This window comes from Macrotis lagotis, chromosome 5 (assembly GCF_037893015.1).
Source record: "Macrotis lagotis isolate mMagLag1 chromosome 5, bilby.v1.9.chrom.fasta, whole genome shotgun sequence".
In the NCBI taxonomy this organism is placed as follows: domain Eukaryota; kingdom Metazoa; phylum Chordata; class Mammalia; order Peramelemorphia; family Peramelidae; genus Macrotis; species Macrotis lagotis.
The window spans coordinates 146,279,536-146,297,425 of NC_133662.1; the positions used below are offsets into that span (position 1 = coordinate 146,279,536).

Sequence of the window (17,890 nt, forward strand, 5' to 3'; positions counted from 1 at the left end):
GTATAAATTAAATGGGATCCAAAAGATATCATCAAACTAGAATAATAGGTCAAATCTAACAAATGTTGAGGTGAATGTGGAAAAAGTGGAACACTAATTTACTGTTGGAGGAATTGTGAACAGGTTCATTCATTTTGGAGAATAATCTGGAACTATGCCCAGAGTTGTAAAATTATATACCCTTTCATCCAGCATGCAATTACTAGGTTTCTTTCCAAATATGATTAGGGAAAGAGGAAAATAACCTATGTATTCTAAAACTCTTCAGCAGCTCTCTTTGTGATGGCCAAGACCTGGAAAATGCAGTTATGTCCATCAGTTGGGGAACAACTGAACAAGCTGTGGTATATGATCTTGATGGAATACTAATTTACTATAAGAAATGATAAACCTGTTAATTTTTTTAGAGAAACATGAATAGACTTGTATAAAATAAGAAGCAAAATGAGCAAAACAGAGTATTGTATATAGTAACACTATTATTTTAAGAGCAACTTTTGAGTGACTAAGTCATTTTTTGACTATTTTAAGTACCCAAATTAAAAATTAAGGACATATGAAGGAAAATGCTATCTGTATCCAAAGAAAGAATTGATAAATAGAAGTGTGTATAGAATGAATTTAAACATATATACTTATTTGTGTCTAATAGCCATCTCTGGGATGGGTGGAAGAACAAAAAATAAATTTATATGATAAACTTATTATATATTTAAAAGGAATGGTAGGCAAATTGTGCTTTGTGGATCTACAGTTTCATATGCAATCATCTTTTCTGCTGTGTTATGGAAATGCTTGCTTCATTTCATAAATTAAAAATAAAATTAGTAAACATTTTTAAAATGTAAAGGAAATAAAATTTTACTTAACATTTTAAAAAATCTGCAAAAGACAGTTTTTAAAATGGCTAAGTTGAATTCACAGTACTTGAGGGTCTTAAGACACTTGAAGTTCAACAAGGTTTTGTTTACATGGATACTTCCCAGTCTTCTTTCACCTTATTCCCTTTTATCTCTGAGACCCATCATCATTAACCTACTTCCTATTCCTTGACTTTCCATCTCCCCACTTTTCTCTGAAGTTAGAAATGCTCATTACAAATCAACCCATTTGGAAATCTTCATATAGATAAAACCAGTTCTTGTGAAGGAGGCCTATTTAAGGAAGATTATAGGAAGCTTTGTCTTAAGAATTGAGGTCTAGAAAAGATGGGGTGAACTCAGATTCAAGTCAATTATAAGTACCAAGATGGAAAAACAGAATCCCTAATGTCTGAAAATGGAATGGACTTCTGCAAGGTGAAACTGGATAATCATTTGTGAAAATATTAGGAAAGGGAATAAACTAAATCATTAATGAACTTTCTTAGGATAAATTGTAGGATTGTAGATGATCCCTAAGTTTTCTTCAAAATCTAAGATTCTATGACCAGAAGAACTGGGATTCATAGAGTGGAGACCCCTTTAGATCAGTTATGTAGCACAGTGGATAAGGTGAAGTCAGGAAATTTTAAGTTCAAATTGGCCTTAAACAGTTTACTAACAGTGTGATACTGGGAAAGTCATTTAACTTCTCTATGCCTTAGCTGTCCCATTTAAAAGTCAGGATAATAATAATAACACCCATGTCCCAGTGTTGTTGGGAGGATACAGTGAGATAGTATTTGTAAAGCTTTACAAACTTTAAAATGCTTTAAGTTAAATATCATTAACTAACTGAGAGAGCTTTCATAATAGCCTGATAACTGAATGGCTTTGAGACCACTCCAAACTGATGACCTGAACCACCACCACTACAATTAAATTCATACATAAAGGGTTAAATGAGAAAGGAGAAGAATGAAAAGGCTTAGAGAGAATGTTTATGCACAAATGAGACAGAAATTAACTGGACCATGAGCTATGAAAGACAGAGGGAAAGGAAGGAGACCATCATATTATATGACACCCCTGATGGGAAAGAAAAAAGGTAACGGGAAAGTAATACTGGGTCAGAGAGTTCTTTCTCTCACTACCAAGTATGCCAAGACAAGATGATCATGGGGTTGGAGGCAGTATCCATTGGATATATGCTTGAGATTTGTATAAATTAGATGTTTGTTATTCTGTATGTGCCTCTATTCAAAACATGTAATTACTCTGTAATTATTGAGTTAAAATTCATTAGTGTTGATGAATAAAAGTATTACTATTGACAAGACTTAATAGATATCTCCTGATGCCTTAAAAGTCCTCTTTTCCCTTAGAATCTCACTGTTCATATTGTCAGTGAGACCAGTGCTACTCTTGTGACTGGTTTTTCAGTAATTTGGGGGAGTTGGTTGTAACTCTGTAAGGTTTTCTTTTTTTCGGATGCCAAGTATTGGAGGAGGTCCAAAATTGAATGAGGTTAGTACCAAACCACTGAGTCTTCCAAGTAGACTGCACACCTTCCATTAAAATGAAAAGCATTTGATTCAGCTGACTGCTTGTCTGGCCATGACCCCTCAGGGCAATATCCAGAATTAGCTCAGTGCAGGTAGCAAGAGAAGCTCCTGGAATAATTTGTTGTATTGAATAAAAAACATTCCTAGCTTGCCCATTCCAGAAGTTTTACTCCCAGATGGGCTTGACAATGACCTAAGGGCCTAGACTCAAATAGTCATTGAAAATAAGAGGAATAGAAGTCATCATCAAAATCATCATTTTGCATGGAGATTTTAAGAAGCAAAAATCAATAATGGTGTTTGTGCTACTCTCACCAGAGTACTGACTTGTTCTCAGAAAATATGGTTTCAAATCCTTCCTTAGAAACTTACTACCAATATGCCCTTGGGTTTATCACTTAGCCTTTATGGATCTGTTCGTTTGTCTGCAAAATCAGTAAAATAACAGCACCCACCTCACAGGGCTATTAAGAGAACCAAATTAGATAATGAATTAGAGCACTTGGCAAATTTTAAATTACTATAAAATGTGTTTTCATTATTGTTATTATTAGATCCATAGCCATAGGTTAATCTGTCAACAAGCAAGTCACACATTACCCACAGGTTCAATTTTCTCATCTATAAAATGAGAATAGAAATATTTGCCTCACAAAACTGTTGGGAGAAAAGCACTTTGCGAACCTTACTGCTATGTAACTAGAAGACATTATTGTTTTGGGGAAATTGCTATTGAATCCTGAATTAAATATGAACATCATCTTTCTCTTTCAGAGGTGTGGCGAAATCTCGTTTGATAACCCTGATCAGAATGCCAAATGTGGTTGCATGCTAGGTAAGCTGTCTCTTTATCTTGAGCAGTTGATGAAGCATGTATACTACACTACTTTGTTTCATTGTGCTCACAGGTAGTTGGAAAAGGCAGACCCGTGTCCAACCAAGTAAGAGAAGTTATCTCCAAAAATAAATGAAAGGTGAATCATTTGATAATAAACACGGAAGTCTTTCTTTCCATACTTGGATAGTAATGGTCATATCAGTATTTTCCAAGTTGTGGAACATCACAAACTCAGAAGGATAAACACTTTTTAATCATTCAAAAACCCATTGGTTCTAGTACTTAAAGGAGACATACTACAATGTATTCTTTAATTATTAGAAGAGAAACTAATCTATGATTTCATTAATACTGGGGAATCTTAGGTGAAGAAGCTCTCTGTCAATGAAGGTCTGAATCTCTTTTGCAATTTAATTGCTTTAAAAATAGAGTTATATTAATGGATTAATTCTTCATTCAATCAAATAGAGGTTGTTGCTGGGGCTGCTGTTGTTTTGTTGTTGCTTAAGGGGTGGTCTTGGCAAGTGTCCTGAGCAAAAAATAACTATCATCTTTACAGTTAACAAGTCACAGCTTAAAGGAGAGATTAGTGATATATTATTGTTTCCCATTCCAGTGCATATCCCTGAATTACAAAATTATCCCTTGGGAGAAATGCATAACTAAGTAAATCTGTTACAAATTTCTGAAGACAGCCAGCAATTACTAGATATAGCATTTGCAACTGCACATTAGGAGTGTTGTAATGAATAATTCTTGGCTTTTCTGCAATGTCTTCTTCAAAGCACTTTGCACACATTAACTTATTAATATTTATAAAGTACTTTTAGGAAAGGAAATACTTTTCATTTCCCTCCCATATTATAGATCAGAAAACTAGGCCAGTGAGGTTAAGTGTTTTATTAATTCCAAAGAGTGAATAATTATCAAAACTGTGACTAAAATTCTAGATGTCTTATATCTAGACATATATATGAGACACATATATATATATATGTATAAACTGCTACACGATATGCAGTTATCTTAGTTATCTGTGCTCCAAAGTTGGCACAGAGAAATAGAAAACCAAAAAATCCTAAATCCCAAAGCTTCATCTACCATTGTTGACCAGCTTCAACAAAGTGACCTTTGTGCTGATGACTCTTAAACTAAATCCATAGTCCTGATCATTTTTCTCACCTCTAGTCTCAGATGTCCAGCTATCTGCTGTTTATCATTACCTGGACACCAGCCATTAAGCCAAACTTAAGATGGAGACTGGACCATGATTTCATTGGAATAAAGAACTCCAAGTTGAGAAAACTCCCTTTACCAATTCAGGTTAACACCATCTCTGTCACTTAGAGTCTTAAAAAGTTATATAGAGAAGTGAGAAGTTAAGGAATTTGTTTAGGGTCACATAGTGAGATTGAACCCAAGTTTTCTAGGTTCTGGAGCTATCTCCTGTACCATAGTGCTTCATTGTTCAAATTTAATATGTCTGAAACTGAACTTACTCTCTTTCCCCCAAATTCTACTGCTCTTTCTCATTTATCTATTGCCTTCCTAATTGGTTTTCTTGATTTTTTTTCTCTCATTCATGTCCTACAATCAGTTTCCAAATTTTATTGATTCTTCTCCAATAGCAACCCTGTACTATAGTTTCTCCTCTCTACTCCATTGCCCCTATTTTAGTAACAATGCTCTCATTTCTACCAGCCTGAGTTATTATGGTAGCAACCAACCAGGCTTTCTCTACTGATCTCTGTCCCCTCCAATCTATGCTTCCCACTAATGGTCAGAGTACTTTTCAATCACAGGAAGCAGGCATTTCACAGTCCCATAGGCACTTCACAATCTTCCAGATTTGTTAAATATTACTTCCCTTTCACATACTCCCTTTTTGCTGCCAAAATCAACTATTTTACCCCCCTCATCTGGTGGTAAAAATTCTGTTCTCTTCTAACTCTATATCTTTGTTCATCCATTTTCTCTACCTAGAATGTCTTCTCCCTTCCCTCTTCTGTTTTTGTTGTCATTTTTGACTATATATGTCCTCGTTTAGGTTTTATCTTGGAAAAGATAAGATAATGGAGTAGTTTGGCAGATGAAGAAATTGTAGGAAACAGGGTTAAGCTTTGCACAGCTAGTAAGTGTCTGAGACCAAATTTGAACTCAGGTATTCTTAGCTCCAGGGCCAGTGCTCTATTTACTGCACCAACTAGCTGCCCTCCCTGACTTCCAGCCATTCTATCATTTTCTAAAACCCCATTGAAAAGTTATCTTCTCCATGAAATCATCTTTGATCATCTCAGTTTAAAATGACCTTTTTTCTTTTTCAGACTCAAATAGCATGTTGCTTGCTCTATTCTGCATGCTAAAGTTTAAGTTCTGTGCAGAAAAACTTACCAGAACCTTATCTGTCTGAAATTTCTTCTGCATAAATTGAATGCTGAGATTTGGAACCAGGTATAGCTGTATTAGAGTTCTTTCTCAGACACTTATTAGTTTTATAAATCTGAACATGTCAGTCTCTCCAAAGCTCAGTTTTTCTCTTCTGTAAAACAGAAATAATTATAGTACCTTCCTCACTTATTTTTTTGTGAGGATAAAATGAGATGATGATTACATCATTATGTTCTTTGAAGTTTTATATAAATATCAGTTATAAGAACATTAAACTACCTAAATAATCTATGGATTTATCAGTTCCTCCAAAGAAACCCATTTTATTACCTAGGAGATAGAGTTAGTAAGATATTATAAGGTTAAGCAATTTGCCCAGTGTATGTGTTTGTGTGTATTTTATATTTTAAAGTATGCTTGGTCTGTGATCAGTTCAGATCAAATGCATATTTACCCTACTAAAGTTAAATCAGTTAAATACTTCAGAATTTAAACTATGCATAGGTGCCAACACTATACTATATGGTGGGGAGTCGTGACATGTAACATTACAAACATTCAAATTATAAAATTAAAATCAGAGGAAAGAGAAAAGCAAATTGGACTATGGGTAGGAAGTGTCTAATAGGTATCTGAGCAGATTGCAATCTAGCTCCTAACTTTAAGCACTCTATAAGAAGAATAAGAATAATGAAAACTCACTTTTGTTGCATGCTCTATAATTTTTTTCATAACAAGTCATTGAGTTAGTTAGCACAAAGATCATTTTCTCTATTTTTGTAATTAAGGAAATAGGGAATCTCAGAAAAATAATAACATCTGACATTTCCAACAAACTTTGGAATTTCCAAAGCATTTTACAAATATTTTGATTAACTATCTTGTTCAAGTTCACACATGTAGTGAATGATGAAGCCAGGACAAGAACATAGATTTACTACCTTAATTGCTAGTACAATATTCTTTCCTTACACCATGGAAACCCAATTATTTTTGTTGAATTGAATTGAATTCTCCAGTAAATCTTTTAACTACAGTTCAACTAAGGAACCAAACATTTAATTTTAAATTATTTCCTTTCCTTTTACAATAACAGATTTATAACATAATAGGCTTAGTAGCCATTGAAATGACCCCTAAACCAGAGAGAAATATGAAAGGGGGGGATGGAGATCAATGGATTTCCAGGAATAACAAAATTTAAAACAATTACTTATTGAGTAGCCAAGAGTTGAATGTAGTTCTAAAAGTCTCTCCTATCATTCATATTTATGTATATATATATATATATATATATATATACACATATATATATATATTAAATAAAAATACTGGATTTAAGGCATGGTTCTAAATCACTTAACTTCTCAAGGTCTCAGTTTCCTCAACTGTAAAATGTCCCTAAGGTCCATTTTATCTCTAAAACTATAATCTTATGATCACAGTTGCCATTAACCAGGTTCTTGTGAGAATTATTTAGGCAGTTAGGACTTGTAGACAGGTAGGATTTCTGTCAAACTGCAATAATCTTGAATGACTGGTCAGCTATGTATGATAGTTTTCAATTATATTTTAATTATGATAAACTATTTCTGTCTTGCTTTCTAAATTTCATGCTTCCCAATGGTTCAATATTCATGTTGAAATTGCCTATTTATTAAAATTTTAAAAGTAGGAAAAAATACTTCTTTGAAGGGGAGGCAATATCGTGTAATAGAAAGAGCTTTGGCTCTAGCTAAATAGTATGGGTTCAAACCCTCCCTCAGAAGTTTATTTCTAGCTAACTATTGATTAGCTATTTAATCTCCTTAGACTTCCATTTCCTCATCTATATAATGTTGGGGTTGAACTAATAAATTCTGAGATCCCTTGCTTTTCCATATCAGTGATCCTCTGGGTAGTCCACTCACCTGCCAAATTGCCTAAAATTTCTTCCTTAAAGTAATTAATTTCCTCTTTCTTAAAAATGCAAAGAATTCTAAGAAAACTAAGGACTTAAGTTGGATATCAGTCATTGACACTTGTGTTTATATTTTTGCACATATAGAAGCAGCTGAAGTAATAGAATCAGGAAGACTTGATTCCAAAAATAAGTTTCATCTATGACACTTTATGATCCTAGATAACTCATTTAATTTTCAGTGTCCCCATGTACCTTTCTGCATTGGCAAAAATATGTTCCTCACTAGGAATTCCTTATCTCCAATGAAATCAATGATCGATACAAAAAATAAAATGAATTTGTCTATCTTTTTCATGTAATCAGTTAGCTGGGAGAGAATAGGAGCTTGTATAGAATCCAAGGAGGGGGGAAGGAGAAGATAAAGCTTTATGGAATATGGAGTGTCTCTAGTGAAAGACCACCTGAGTGAAATGCCACAGGAGGGAGGGAGGAAGATTAAATGTCTGTCTTTGACCATTCAGATAGGGAAGCAAGTATTTACTGAGTGTCCAAAGCATGTTCACAGCTTGGGTTAATTCTTAGGTGCTCAAAGAAGCTGTGCTCTCAAAGAATTTAGAATCTAAAAACAGAATTTTATTCTACTTGTGCTCCTGAGAGGATTTCTTTGTATGGAACTTAAGGTGAAAAGACACAAAGTCCTTGAATGAAAAGAAAGACAAGAAACAAGTTTGTATTGGATATAAAAGTACACAATTGCATGAAATACTCCATTAGCATAGTAGCTCACATTTATTTAGCATTTACAGTTAACAAAATGCTTTCCTATTTTAAAAAAATGCAAGTTTGTTTATTGTAATCTTCTTCAAAATAGAAAATGTTGAGATTTTTATCATTGCATTCTCAGAACATTTCCAAGCACATAGCTGGCACTTTATAAATACTGATTGAATTGAATAACCTTGTGAGATAAGTTGTATAAGTGTGAGGTTTTGTTAGTTTTTTTCTGGGTCTTCCCATTAAAAAAATTACTTCATTAGTATAGAGTGAAAATGCTCTGTGAAAATGCCTTCTGCCAATGCAAATCTACAACTTAAAGTCTTAGAGAGTTTCCCAGGGAGAGAATGAATATTTGAGGGACAGTGTGCACTGTGAGGATAAGTAACTTTCCCTGAGTCCCACAGCCAAGATGTGTCTGAAGTAGGACATGAACCTAGATCTTGAATCAAACATCCACTCTCTACTCCTCACAAAATGGTCCCTTTTCCTTCTTCCTTTTTTTCTTTTTTTGTCCTCTTGTGTTGAAAGATAAAGAGAAAGGTAGAAGTTGCATACATCATTTGTAGTGTTCTTTCCCAAAGGTCTTTCCCTGGTCATTCTAAAATAAAGATTAGTTTTATACATTAAGCTGTCTACCTTATAAGCACCAAGTTTCCAACCATCCCAGTTCAGAATTTTGCTTTCTTGGACAATTGCTTTGATTGAAAGTGGCGCATATTCTAAACTCCCCACAAGCTCCTCTGAATCATTCAACTCAACATGCTTTTAAGTGGGGACAAACTACTGTGGTGAAAGAGTCTTAAGGGAAATGCATGGTTTCAGGAGGGTAATTAGTGTGAGGTAGGAAAGTAAACAAGGGTGTATTGGGCATTAACCATTTGCTTCTTAAAACTGTTCAGATTTGCAGCACTGTTTGAAATTCTTTAAAAGGGATCTCATAGCTTCAAATTCTCTTCTAAATATTTTACAACAGCATAGAAAGAATGTGTGTTGTGGTGGGATATAACTCATATAGTCTTTGGTAGGGGGAAAGGGTCTCTCAAATCACAGTTGTCATATAAGGTTCAAGAACTGATCTGATGTATCTTATTCTCTAAAAATACAAAATACTTGTTTGGCTCTTGATAAACTGAGATTTCTTAGCATATTTAATGAACTTTTTTCAAGCCATGTGAAACAATAAAAAATCCTGAGAAAAGAAATTTAATCTGAAGTATCTTGAGCACTTAATAAAAGGTTTCAGAAGAAAGGTCTGGCTTAGACTTGTCGACTCCTGCTGTTGTTTCCCCTCTATTCATTATTGCTATAGCGGAGTGCTTTGAGTCGTAAGCCTGAATTTGTGGTTCATAGGTATCTGTGTTCTTCATTTCCTCATTTCAAACCTTACCTCCCACTCCCACACCCTACTTCTATTGTTTTGATGGCATGGATTCCTTACTTTCAGATTTTCCCATAATCTCATAGGATTATTATATAATGATCAACTCCACCACTTTACTTATGAATTAACTGAAGCTGAGATACATAGTGGCTAAGTGACCTGCCCAGAATCACAAATCTATCAAGTGTCTGAGGCAGGATTTGATCTCATATTTCTTAATACTAGGTCCAGTATGCTATCTACTATGTTAACTAGCTGCTGCTATATCTAAACATTCTGATCTATAGCATCATCACTTAAAAACATATACACTGAATTCTCTATTTGCTGTCATGAATTTAGTGGGATATTCCGATTATTCACTGTCTCTTATAGAGTTACTATATGCCAATTCAGAGAACATATCCAGCATAGATCATGGAACTCTAAATGATCAGGCAGCAAGGTACAAGAACAGCTAGATGGTGTGGTGTAGCGTAGTCAGGAAGATTCATCTTCCTAATTTCAATTCTGACCTTAGATACTTCCTAGCTGCGTGACCCTGGTCAAGTCACTTAACACTATTTGTCTCAGTTTCTTCATCTTTCAAATGAGTTGCAGAAAGAAATGGCCAACCAATCCAGTATCTTTGCCAAAAAAAAAAAAACCCCAATGGCATCACAAAGCATTGAAATGAACAGCAAAGCATACTGCAGAGGAAAGATCTTTAATCCTGAAACCAAAGATCTTGGGTCCAAATCTATGCTTTTTCATACAATACCTATGTGATTTTGAAATAGTCAGAGCCTCTTCAGATTTCAGTTTCCTCTTTTTTTTTTTTATAAAATGAGGGGGTTGATCTAGATGACATTTAAGGTACAGTCCAACTCTGAATATATCTATGATCTAAGGTTCTATGAACCATTTGCAGAAGACTGTCATTATTTCACAAGCTTTGAACTGTTCTTGTGTACCTACCTACTTATATAAATCATCATCATCATCATCATCATAGCTTAACACTTTAAGATTTGAAAAGTAATTTGTATATTATTATTGAGATGTTCAGGTATGCCTGACTCTTTGTGATCCCATGTAGGATTTTCTTTGGCAAAGTTGCTGGAGTGATTTATTATTTTTCTTCAGTTTATTTGACAGATAGGGAAATTGAGGCAAGTGTCTGAGACCAGATTTGAACTTAGGAAAATGAGTATTACTCAAAACACAGCATTTTATCTACTGCACCACCTATCTATTTTACATACATTAACTCATTTGATCCTCACTGGAAGCCTAGGAGGTAGATGCTATTCTTATTATCATCTCCATTTTACAGATGAAGAAACTAAGGCAGACAGAAGTTGAAAGACTTTCCCAGGATCTCAAAGCTAACAAATTTCTGGTAGTGGAGTTGAACTGCTGTGATTAGTTAAGATTTTATGTTTTTCTATACTTCAATGCATGATTCTTACTGATTCATTACTGGATATTATAGGTTGATTGATGTTTATATACTGAGTCATGCTGCTCCTTATATAAAAAAAGAAAGTACCTAAATTAATTTCTATGTTGTCCTAATTATAGAAATTAGCCTTAAGTATTTGATGCTTGCTTTTATGTTATCTCTACTGCCCCATATCCTCAGAGTTCAGGAGTCTGGCAACCCAGAAATATTGATATTGTAGAATTCACATTCTATCTCGAATATATCCTTTGTTTTATAAGCAGGAAATTTTAGCTGTTAGTAAGTATAACACAGGGTTCCTGTGCTATATTACTTATATTATACTTATATTACTAGAAGAGAGCCTATTGTCTCAACCAAGATATAGTTGATTGTTGGTTTTCAAAACATCAGAACATAATAAAACAAAACTCAGTATTATAACTATATTGAGATAAGGAGTATGAATTCTAATATCAGATCTAACAATCAAATAAGGGTGGTTAAATTTCTGAACACCTCTGGGTCTCAATTTTCATTTCCACTATAAAATTAGGATAATAACCAAGGGTGTGCTAGAATCAGCTTTAATCAGCTCCTGAGACCCAATTGTTACATTTTTGTGTGAGTGTTTACACTTCAGAAATTGACCAATGTACAAATAATCACTTGATTTATTATTTTGTTGAGTGTTTCAACTTATGATGTGAAGAAGAAAATTTTAATAATTCAAATTAAACTTGAAAGTGCAGAGCTGGTTGTTAAATTTTTGCCAGTACACCACTAAAATAACTTTCTCACCCACTTGGCAGTGTTGCTATGAAGATAAAATAAAAATATCACATGGGATGGCCCCCAACATATACCAGAGATTCAGTAATATCTTGTTGAGAGTGATGATGATGATAGATGGTGTAGGGGTGGTACTGGGTTTAGAGTTTGGAGGACTCATTTTCCTGAGTTCAAATCTAACTTCAGACACACACTAGCTATATGATCCTAGGCAAGTCACTTAAGCCTGTTTGTCTCATTTTCCTCATTGTAAATGAGTTATGACAAAGCACTCCAGTATCTCTGCCAAGAAAATCCCAAATGGGATCACTAAGAATTGGACCAGACCCAACAACAAATCCACCAGGTGTTCTAGGTGGTAGACAGTGCTCCTTACTTATGTCAGTTATTACATAAATACATCATGAAGAAAATCAGTACAATATCAACTCTGTTATTTAAATAAGGAAATAATAGTATACGGGGAGCATTTTTGTTAATTGCCCTAGATCTGTACAAACCTGGGATTTTCCTTCTTTGTCCCTCAGTTTTCTCATCTGTAAAATGAGCAGATTGTATTAGATCAGAGATTGTTTAACCTGGGATCCAGGAATATTTTTATAAAAATAATTTGTTAACTATTTCTATTGTTCCCTTTGTAATCCTATATATTAAATTTTATGCATTTAGAGCATTATCTTAAAATAGGTTTTACCAGATTGCTAAAGGAGTTCATAACACAAAAAAGAGACTAAAAATGATAGGACCAGATAATTTTTAAATTTCCTTCAACCTTCATTTTGCCCAAGAGATCACATCTACCCAACATTTCATTTCTGAAATAGAACAGCAGCATCATTAATTACAGTGAAGAAAATATATCTGGTTTTGGATCATATTATTTTGTCATCTTGGGAATTTAGGGAAATGTTTATTATTTTCTCATTATTACTATCATCATCCCATGGAATATGGACTTTTTAAAGTTTAATAAATTTATTTTCTAATGAGCTTTTTTAAAAAATGAGAATCATATATGGCAACATATGCAAAATTTATAGTTAATCTGCTGAAAATCTTTATGATTTTTCCAGGTCATGTTGATATTCAATTCACCTTTGGTTTCAGTTACTTTACTAAGTACCATATGTGCACCATAATTTTCAACATATTTTCAACAGGAAGCTCTCTATTCAATCAATGCAGGTCAATGAATATTTTCAATATACATATCATCAAATAGCAAAATTCATAAATATTTCTTAGATAAATTAATAGAGAAAGATTATTGTAGATTCTAAGAATAAAATCCCCATTCCATAGCCATTATACTTTGCATAATACAGTTAGTATAGTCAATATCACTGATGCCTTTTAAAAAAATAACTGAATCCAATTCTCTTTCCCTCAAGAGTTAAAACATCTCAGGAGTACAAATTAATCCTTCCAAGATTATTAAGCACTTCATTCATAAGAAATAGAAAGAATAATTAACACTTCCTGTGTTCTAGATGATAAACTTTCTGATTCTGCCAAAGAGAAATAGACCTAGATTGTGCTCAGAGCAGCACAGTTTAAATATCACATAAGGCTTAATTTTAAGATCATAACCAGAGCAGAACAACTGTGACTTTACCTCAAGTTGGGTAATTTACTCCAAGATAGGGACATTTTCAATCTACCCCAAAATCATTCATAATCCTCTAAGGAAGAAGGCACAGGGGAAAACTCGTGGCAGATCAGAACTTTAGTAGAACAGAGCTGCACATCTCCACCAAGAAGTCTTCCATTGCCTTTAGGATGATTTTCTATTTCAAATCTCAGCAATTTAGTATCCAGTGAGTGCCATGTGACAGCAAAGGAAGGATAATGGTATTTACAATTAAAGAAACAATAGGAATATTTCAAGTAGAACTTGAGGTCATTTTAAAAACTTGGAAACTGGAGGCAATAATTGCCCCTAGCTGTATGAACTTGGGCAAGTCACTTAATTCCATTGTCTTAAATAAAATTTTTAAAAAACCTGGAAACTTATCAAAGATAAGTCTTCCTGGTTTTCTCCCCTTCATCAAATCTAACTCTATCTCCTTATCCATTTGCAAATTCTCCAAATTATATATATAAACAGTTTGTCATAAAAATCTTGGTTAAGTGATACCATATATATATATATGCATCCCTATAAAAATATGAGTGTATGTGTATGTGCATATATGCATTGTTGTTGGGCTTGATACAACAAGCAATATAATGCCAGTCACAAACAAGCATTTATATAACCTCACCTTGACTTGGACATTATACTAGATTCTCCAAGACAATAGTAGATTCCTTTGATTCTTCCTTATGCCTTACCTTATATTAATGCAAAGGTTATTTCTATTGTATTTTTCAAAGAATTTTTAGAATTTTCACACATGCATAGTATATAACTTGTTGCAAAAGAACATTTAAGGCAGTATTTTGACCTATAAACTCAAATGTTTTCCTTGTAATAGTCAATAAAATTATTCTAAGTAGAATAAGCTCTTGCCCTCTAAATCTTTCAGTCAATTGAGTGATGATAAAGGCAGGGTCTGTGAAGGAATGAAGGGAGAAAAGAAGGAAGGAAGGAAGGAAGGAAGGAAGGAAGGAAGGAAGGAAGGAAGGAAGGAAGGAAGGAAGGAAGGAAGGATGGAAGACATGCCCTAAAGGTAGAAATTTATATTATAAACAAATTAAAAGAGCAAGAAAATAAATCCCCTTCACAAATGTGTATCAAGGAAGAGTTCATGACCAAACAAGGGATAGAGAGATAAAATGAATATAGTAATAGATAGGAAGATATAAGATAAAATTATTTGTTTTGTTTACCTAAAATTGAAAAGTTTCTACACAAGCAAAATCAATGCAAATAACATTAGAAAGAAAACAGTGAACTAGCAAAAGGTCTTTTCAGCAGCTTTCTCTAATAAAGATCTCACTTCCAAGATAAATAAGGACCTCATTCAAAGTTGTAAGGATCTGATCTTAAATAAATAAATGGTGAAAGATTATGAATGGATAGTTCTCAACAAGAAATAAATAATATCCCAAATCACTAATAATTAGAGAAATATTAATTAAAACAGTTCTATGCTTCCATCTCATACTTAATCAGATTGGCAATAGACAAAAAAAAACATAAAAGAAAAATGAGAAATGCAGGAGGGTTTGCAGGAAGATGGGCAATACTAATGCACTGTTGATAGAATTGTGAATTGTTCCATCTATTCTAGAAAGCAATTTGGGACTATTCCCAAAAAGTGACTAAAGCTTGGAACCATTGATAACATTGCTAGATTTATACTCTAACAAGATCATAAAAAAGAGGAAAGAAATTCATTATAACAAAATATTTAGAGCAGCTCTAAATTTTTTGTTGTAGGTAAGAATTGGAAATATAGTGGATCCTATCAATTGTCTGTCAATTAAGTCATATGATTATAATAGAATAGTATTAAGCTGGGGCATCTAGGTGGCACAGTGAGTAAAGCACCAGCCCTTGAGTCAGGAGTACCTGGGTTCAAATCCAGTCTCAGACACTTAATAATTACCTAGCTGTGTGGCCTTGGGCAAGCCACTTAACCCCATTTGCCTTGCAAAAAACCTAAAAGGAAAAAAGAATAGTATTAAGCTAATAGAAATGACAAAAGTGATGGGGCTTTTTATGTGATCTTTATGTGAGAAGAACTCAGAGAACTATTAATATTTTTTTTAATTACAAAGAAAAACAACTCTGAAAGATTTAAGAATTCTTACCCATGCAATGACAAATCACAATGTCAGGGAACTAGTCATGCTGCCCAGTTCTTGAGGGAGAAGTGATAGCTTTAATGTGCAGCATAAGACATAAATTTCAAACATGACCAAGATAGGGCTATGTCTTGTTTGATTGTATTGATGTGCTGCAAGAGTTTTGCTTTTGTCACTTGGGGTGACACAGGGATTTTAGGGGAGAATTAAGAATATTAGTGTTACAAAAATAGAAATGAGAAAGGTCATTGATATATTTAAAAGAAAATGCACACAAGAAAAGGAATTTCAGAAGGGGGCATAGATAAGCAGAATAGGTTTGAAAATAAGCATGTTGAATTTATGACATCTTTTTACGAAGGAACTAGTAGAGATTCATAGTTTCACATGAAGTCATCCTCTCTTTTTTTTTTGGTCATTTTATTTTTTATATTGAAATTAGATATTCTTTTTTAAAAAATTAGCAATCAGTTAAAATTCTGGCTCTGATATTTACTGACTATATAATTTTGGATTCCTGGAGTCTTAGCTCCAGGATAATCCTTCCTTCATTTACCTTAAAGGGTTGTAGTAAGAAAAATATTTGTGAATATTGAAACACTATAGAAATGTGAGTTATCACCATCATCATTATTATTGTTATCATTATTATTTTTGAGGGGCAGCTGGGTGGTGTAATGGATAGAGCACTAGCCTTGGAATCAGGAGGACCAGAGTTCAAATCAAGTCTCAGACACTTGACTCTTACTAGCTGTGTGACCTTGGGTAAGTAGCTTAATCCTGGTTGCTTTGCTTCCAGGGCCATCTCTAGTCATCCTGATTCACATCTGACCACTGGACCCAGATGGCTCTGGAGGGGCAAGTGAGGTGGGTGACCTAGCACAGCACTCACTCAAAAAATCCAATTCATGTGCTTGTCATGACATCATCTCCCTGATGTCATAATCTTCTTAGAAAATGAAGGACAAATATTATTATTATTATTATTATTATTATTATTATTATTATTATTATCATCATCATCATCATCATCATCATTATAGTAAGGGCAAAAGGGTATATTTAAAAGAGTCCTGAATTTGGAGTCAAGAGCCATGGGTTCAAATCTATATTTGATGCTTGGCTTGTGACTACAGGCAAATCATGGACTCTGATCTTCCATTTTCTTAACTATAAAATGGGAATAATAATTCCTCTATCATCTGTTTCATAGGATTTTGTGAGGCTTAAATATAATCACAGATTCATAGAGCTATAGTTAGAAGGGACTTAGGAGACCATTGAGCATAAGCTTCATTTTACTTACATATGCACACATGGATATACATATATACATATTTTACTCATTTTACTTGATATAGATACAGTATAGAGATAGAGATGGAAATAGAGATGAAAATGGAGATGGAGATAGATAGATATAGATTAGATTAGATATATATACAGATAAGGAATCTGGGACCAAGACAGGTCAAATAATTTGACCAAGGTCACACAATTTATAAAAAAAAAAAGAGATCTAGAATTAAAATCCAGGTTTTCTGACTGTAAACCTGGGGGGGGGGTGTTTCTGCAATGCCAGTTATTTATAATCTTAAAGTTACATACTAATATCAGCTATTATTTGTTGTATTTTTGTCAAAGTTTGCAAAATGAAATAATAATATATCTCACAGATCTTTGGTGAGGAAAGTGCTTTGTAAAGTTTAAATTGGTACAGATGTGTTCTGTTATTACTATTATTATTGACAAATATAATGAGAACTTTATTTCATAGTATGTGGCCCATTTTAACTACTTGTTATGGACTATTTGGTATGACACTTTTCTGTGAACATTTCCTTACAGTGAAATAGATTTGTCCATCCATACCTGCCCTTCTTGTAAAATGATTATCCATCATCCTCCCACAAATCCTCTACAAGATGTCTGTCCGTTGTGTTTGGGGGACTTATTTTTTCTAGCTCTCTTGTGTATACCAATGTGACTGTATTTTTAATATGTGTGCATATTTGTTAAAAATAATATATAAATATATTAGTAAATACATATATTCATCTCTTACTACTTTTCTGTCCTAACACCCTTTAGAAAATATTTGAGAAAAAAATATTTATTTGGAATTCTCCATTACATGAGCTCTAAATATTAACATGGTGAGAATATGATTGTTTACATTTGAGATAACCATAAAGCACCACCTAAAGGTT

The 17,890-nt window shown here is 33.5% G+C and overlaps 1 protein-coding gene across 1 annotated transcript in view; it reads left to right on the plus strand.

The window, feature by feature from the left end:
* The window catches only part of PDE7B (phosphodiesterase 7B), a 494,425-nt gene that overhangs the window by 142,154 nt on the left and 334,381 nt on the right, over positions 1–17,890 (plus strand). Inside the window, exon 2 of the mRNA XM_074187651.1 lies at positions 3,200–3,260. Within this exon, the coding sequence (XP_074043752.1) occupies positions 3,200–3,260 (61 nt within the window). The remainder of the gene's footprint in view (positions 1–3,199; positions 3,261–17,890) is intronic.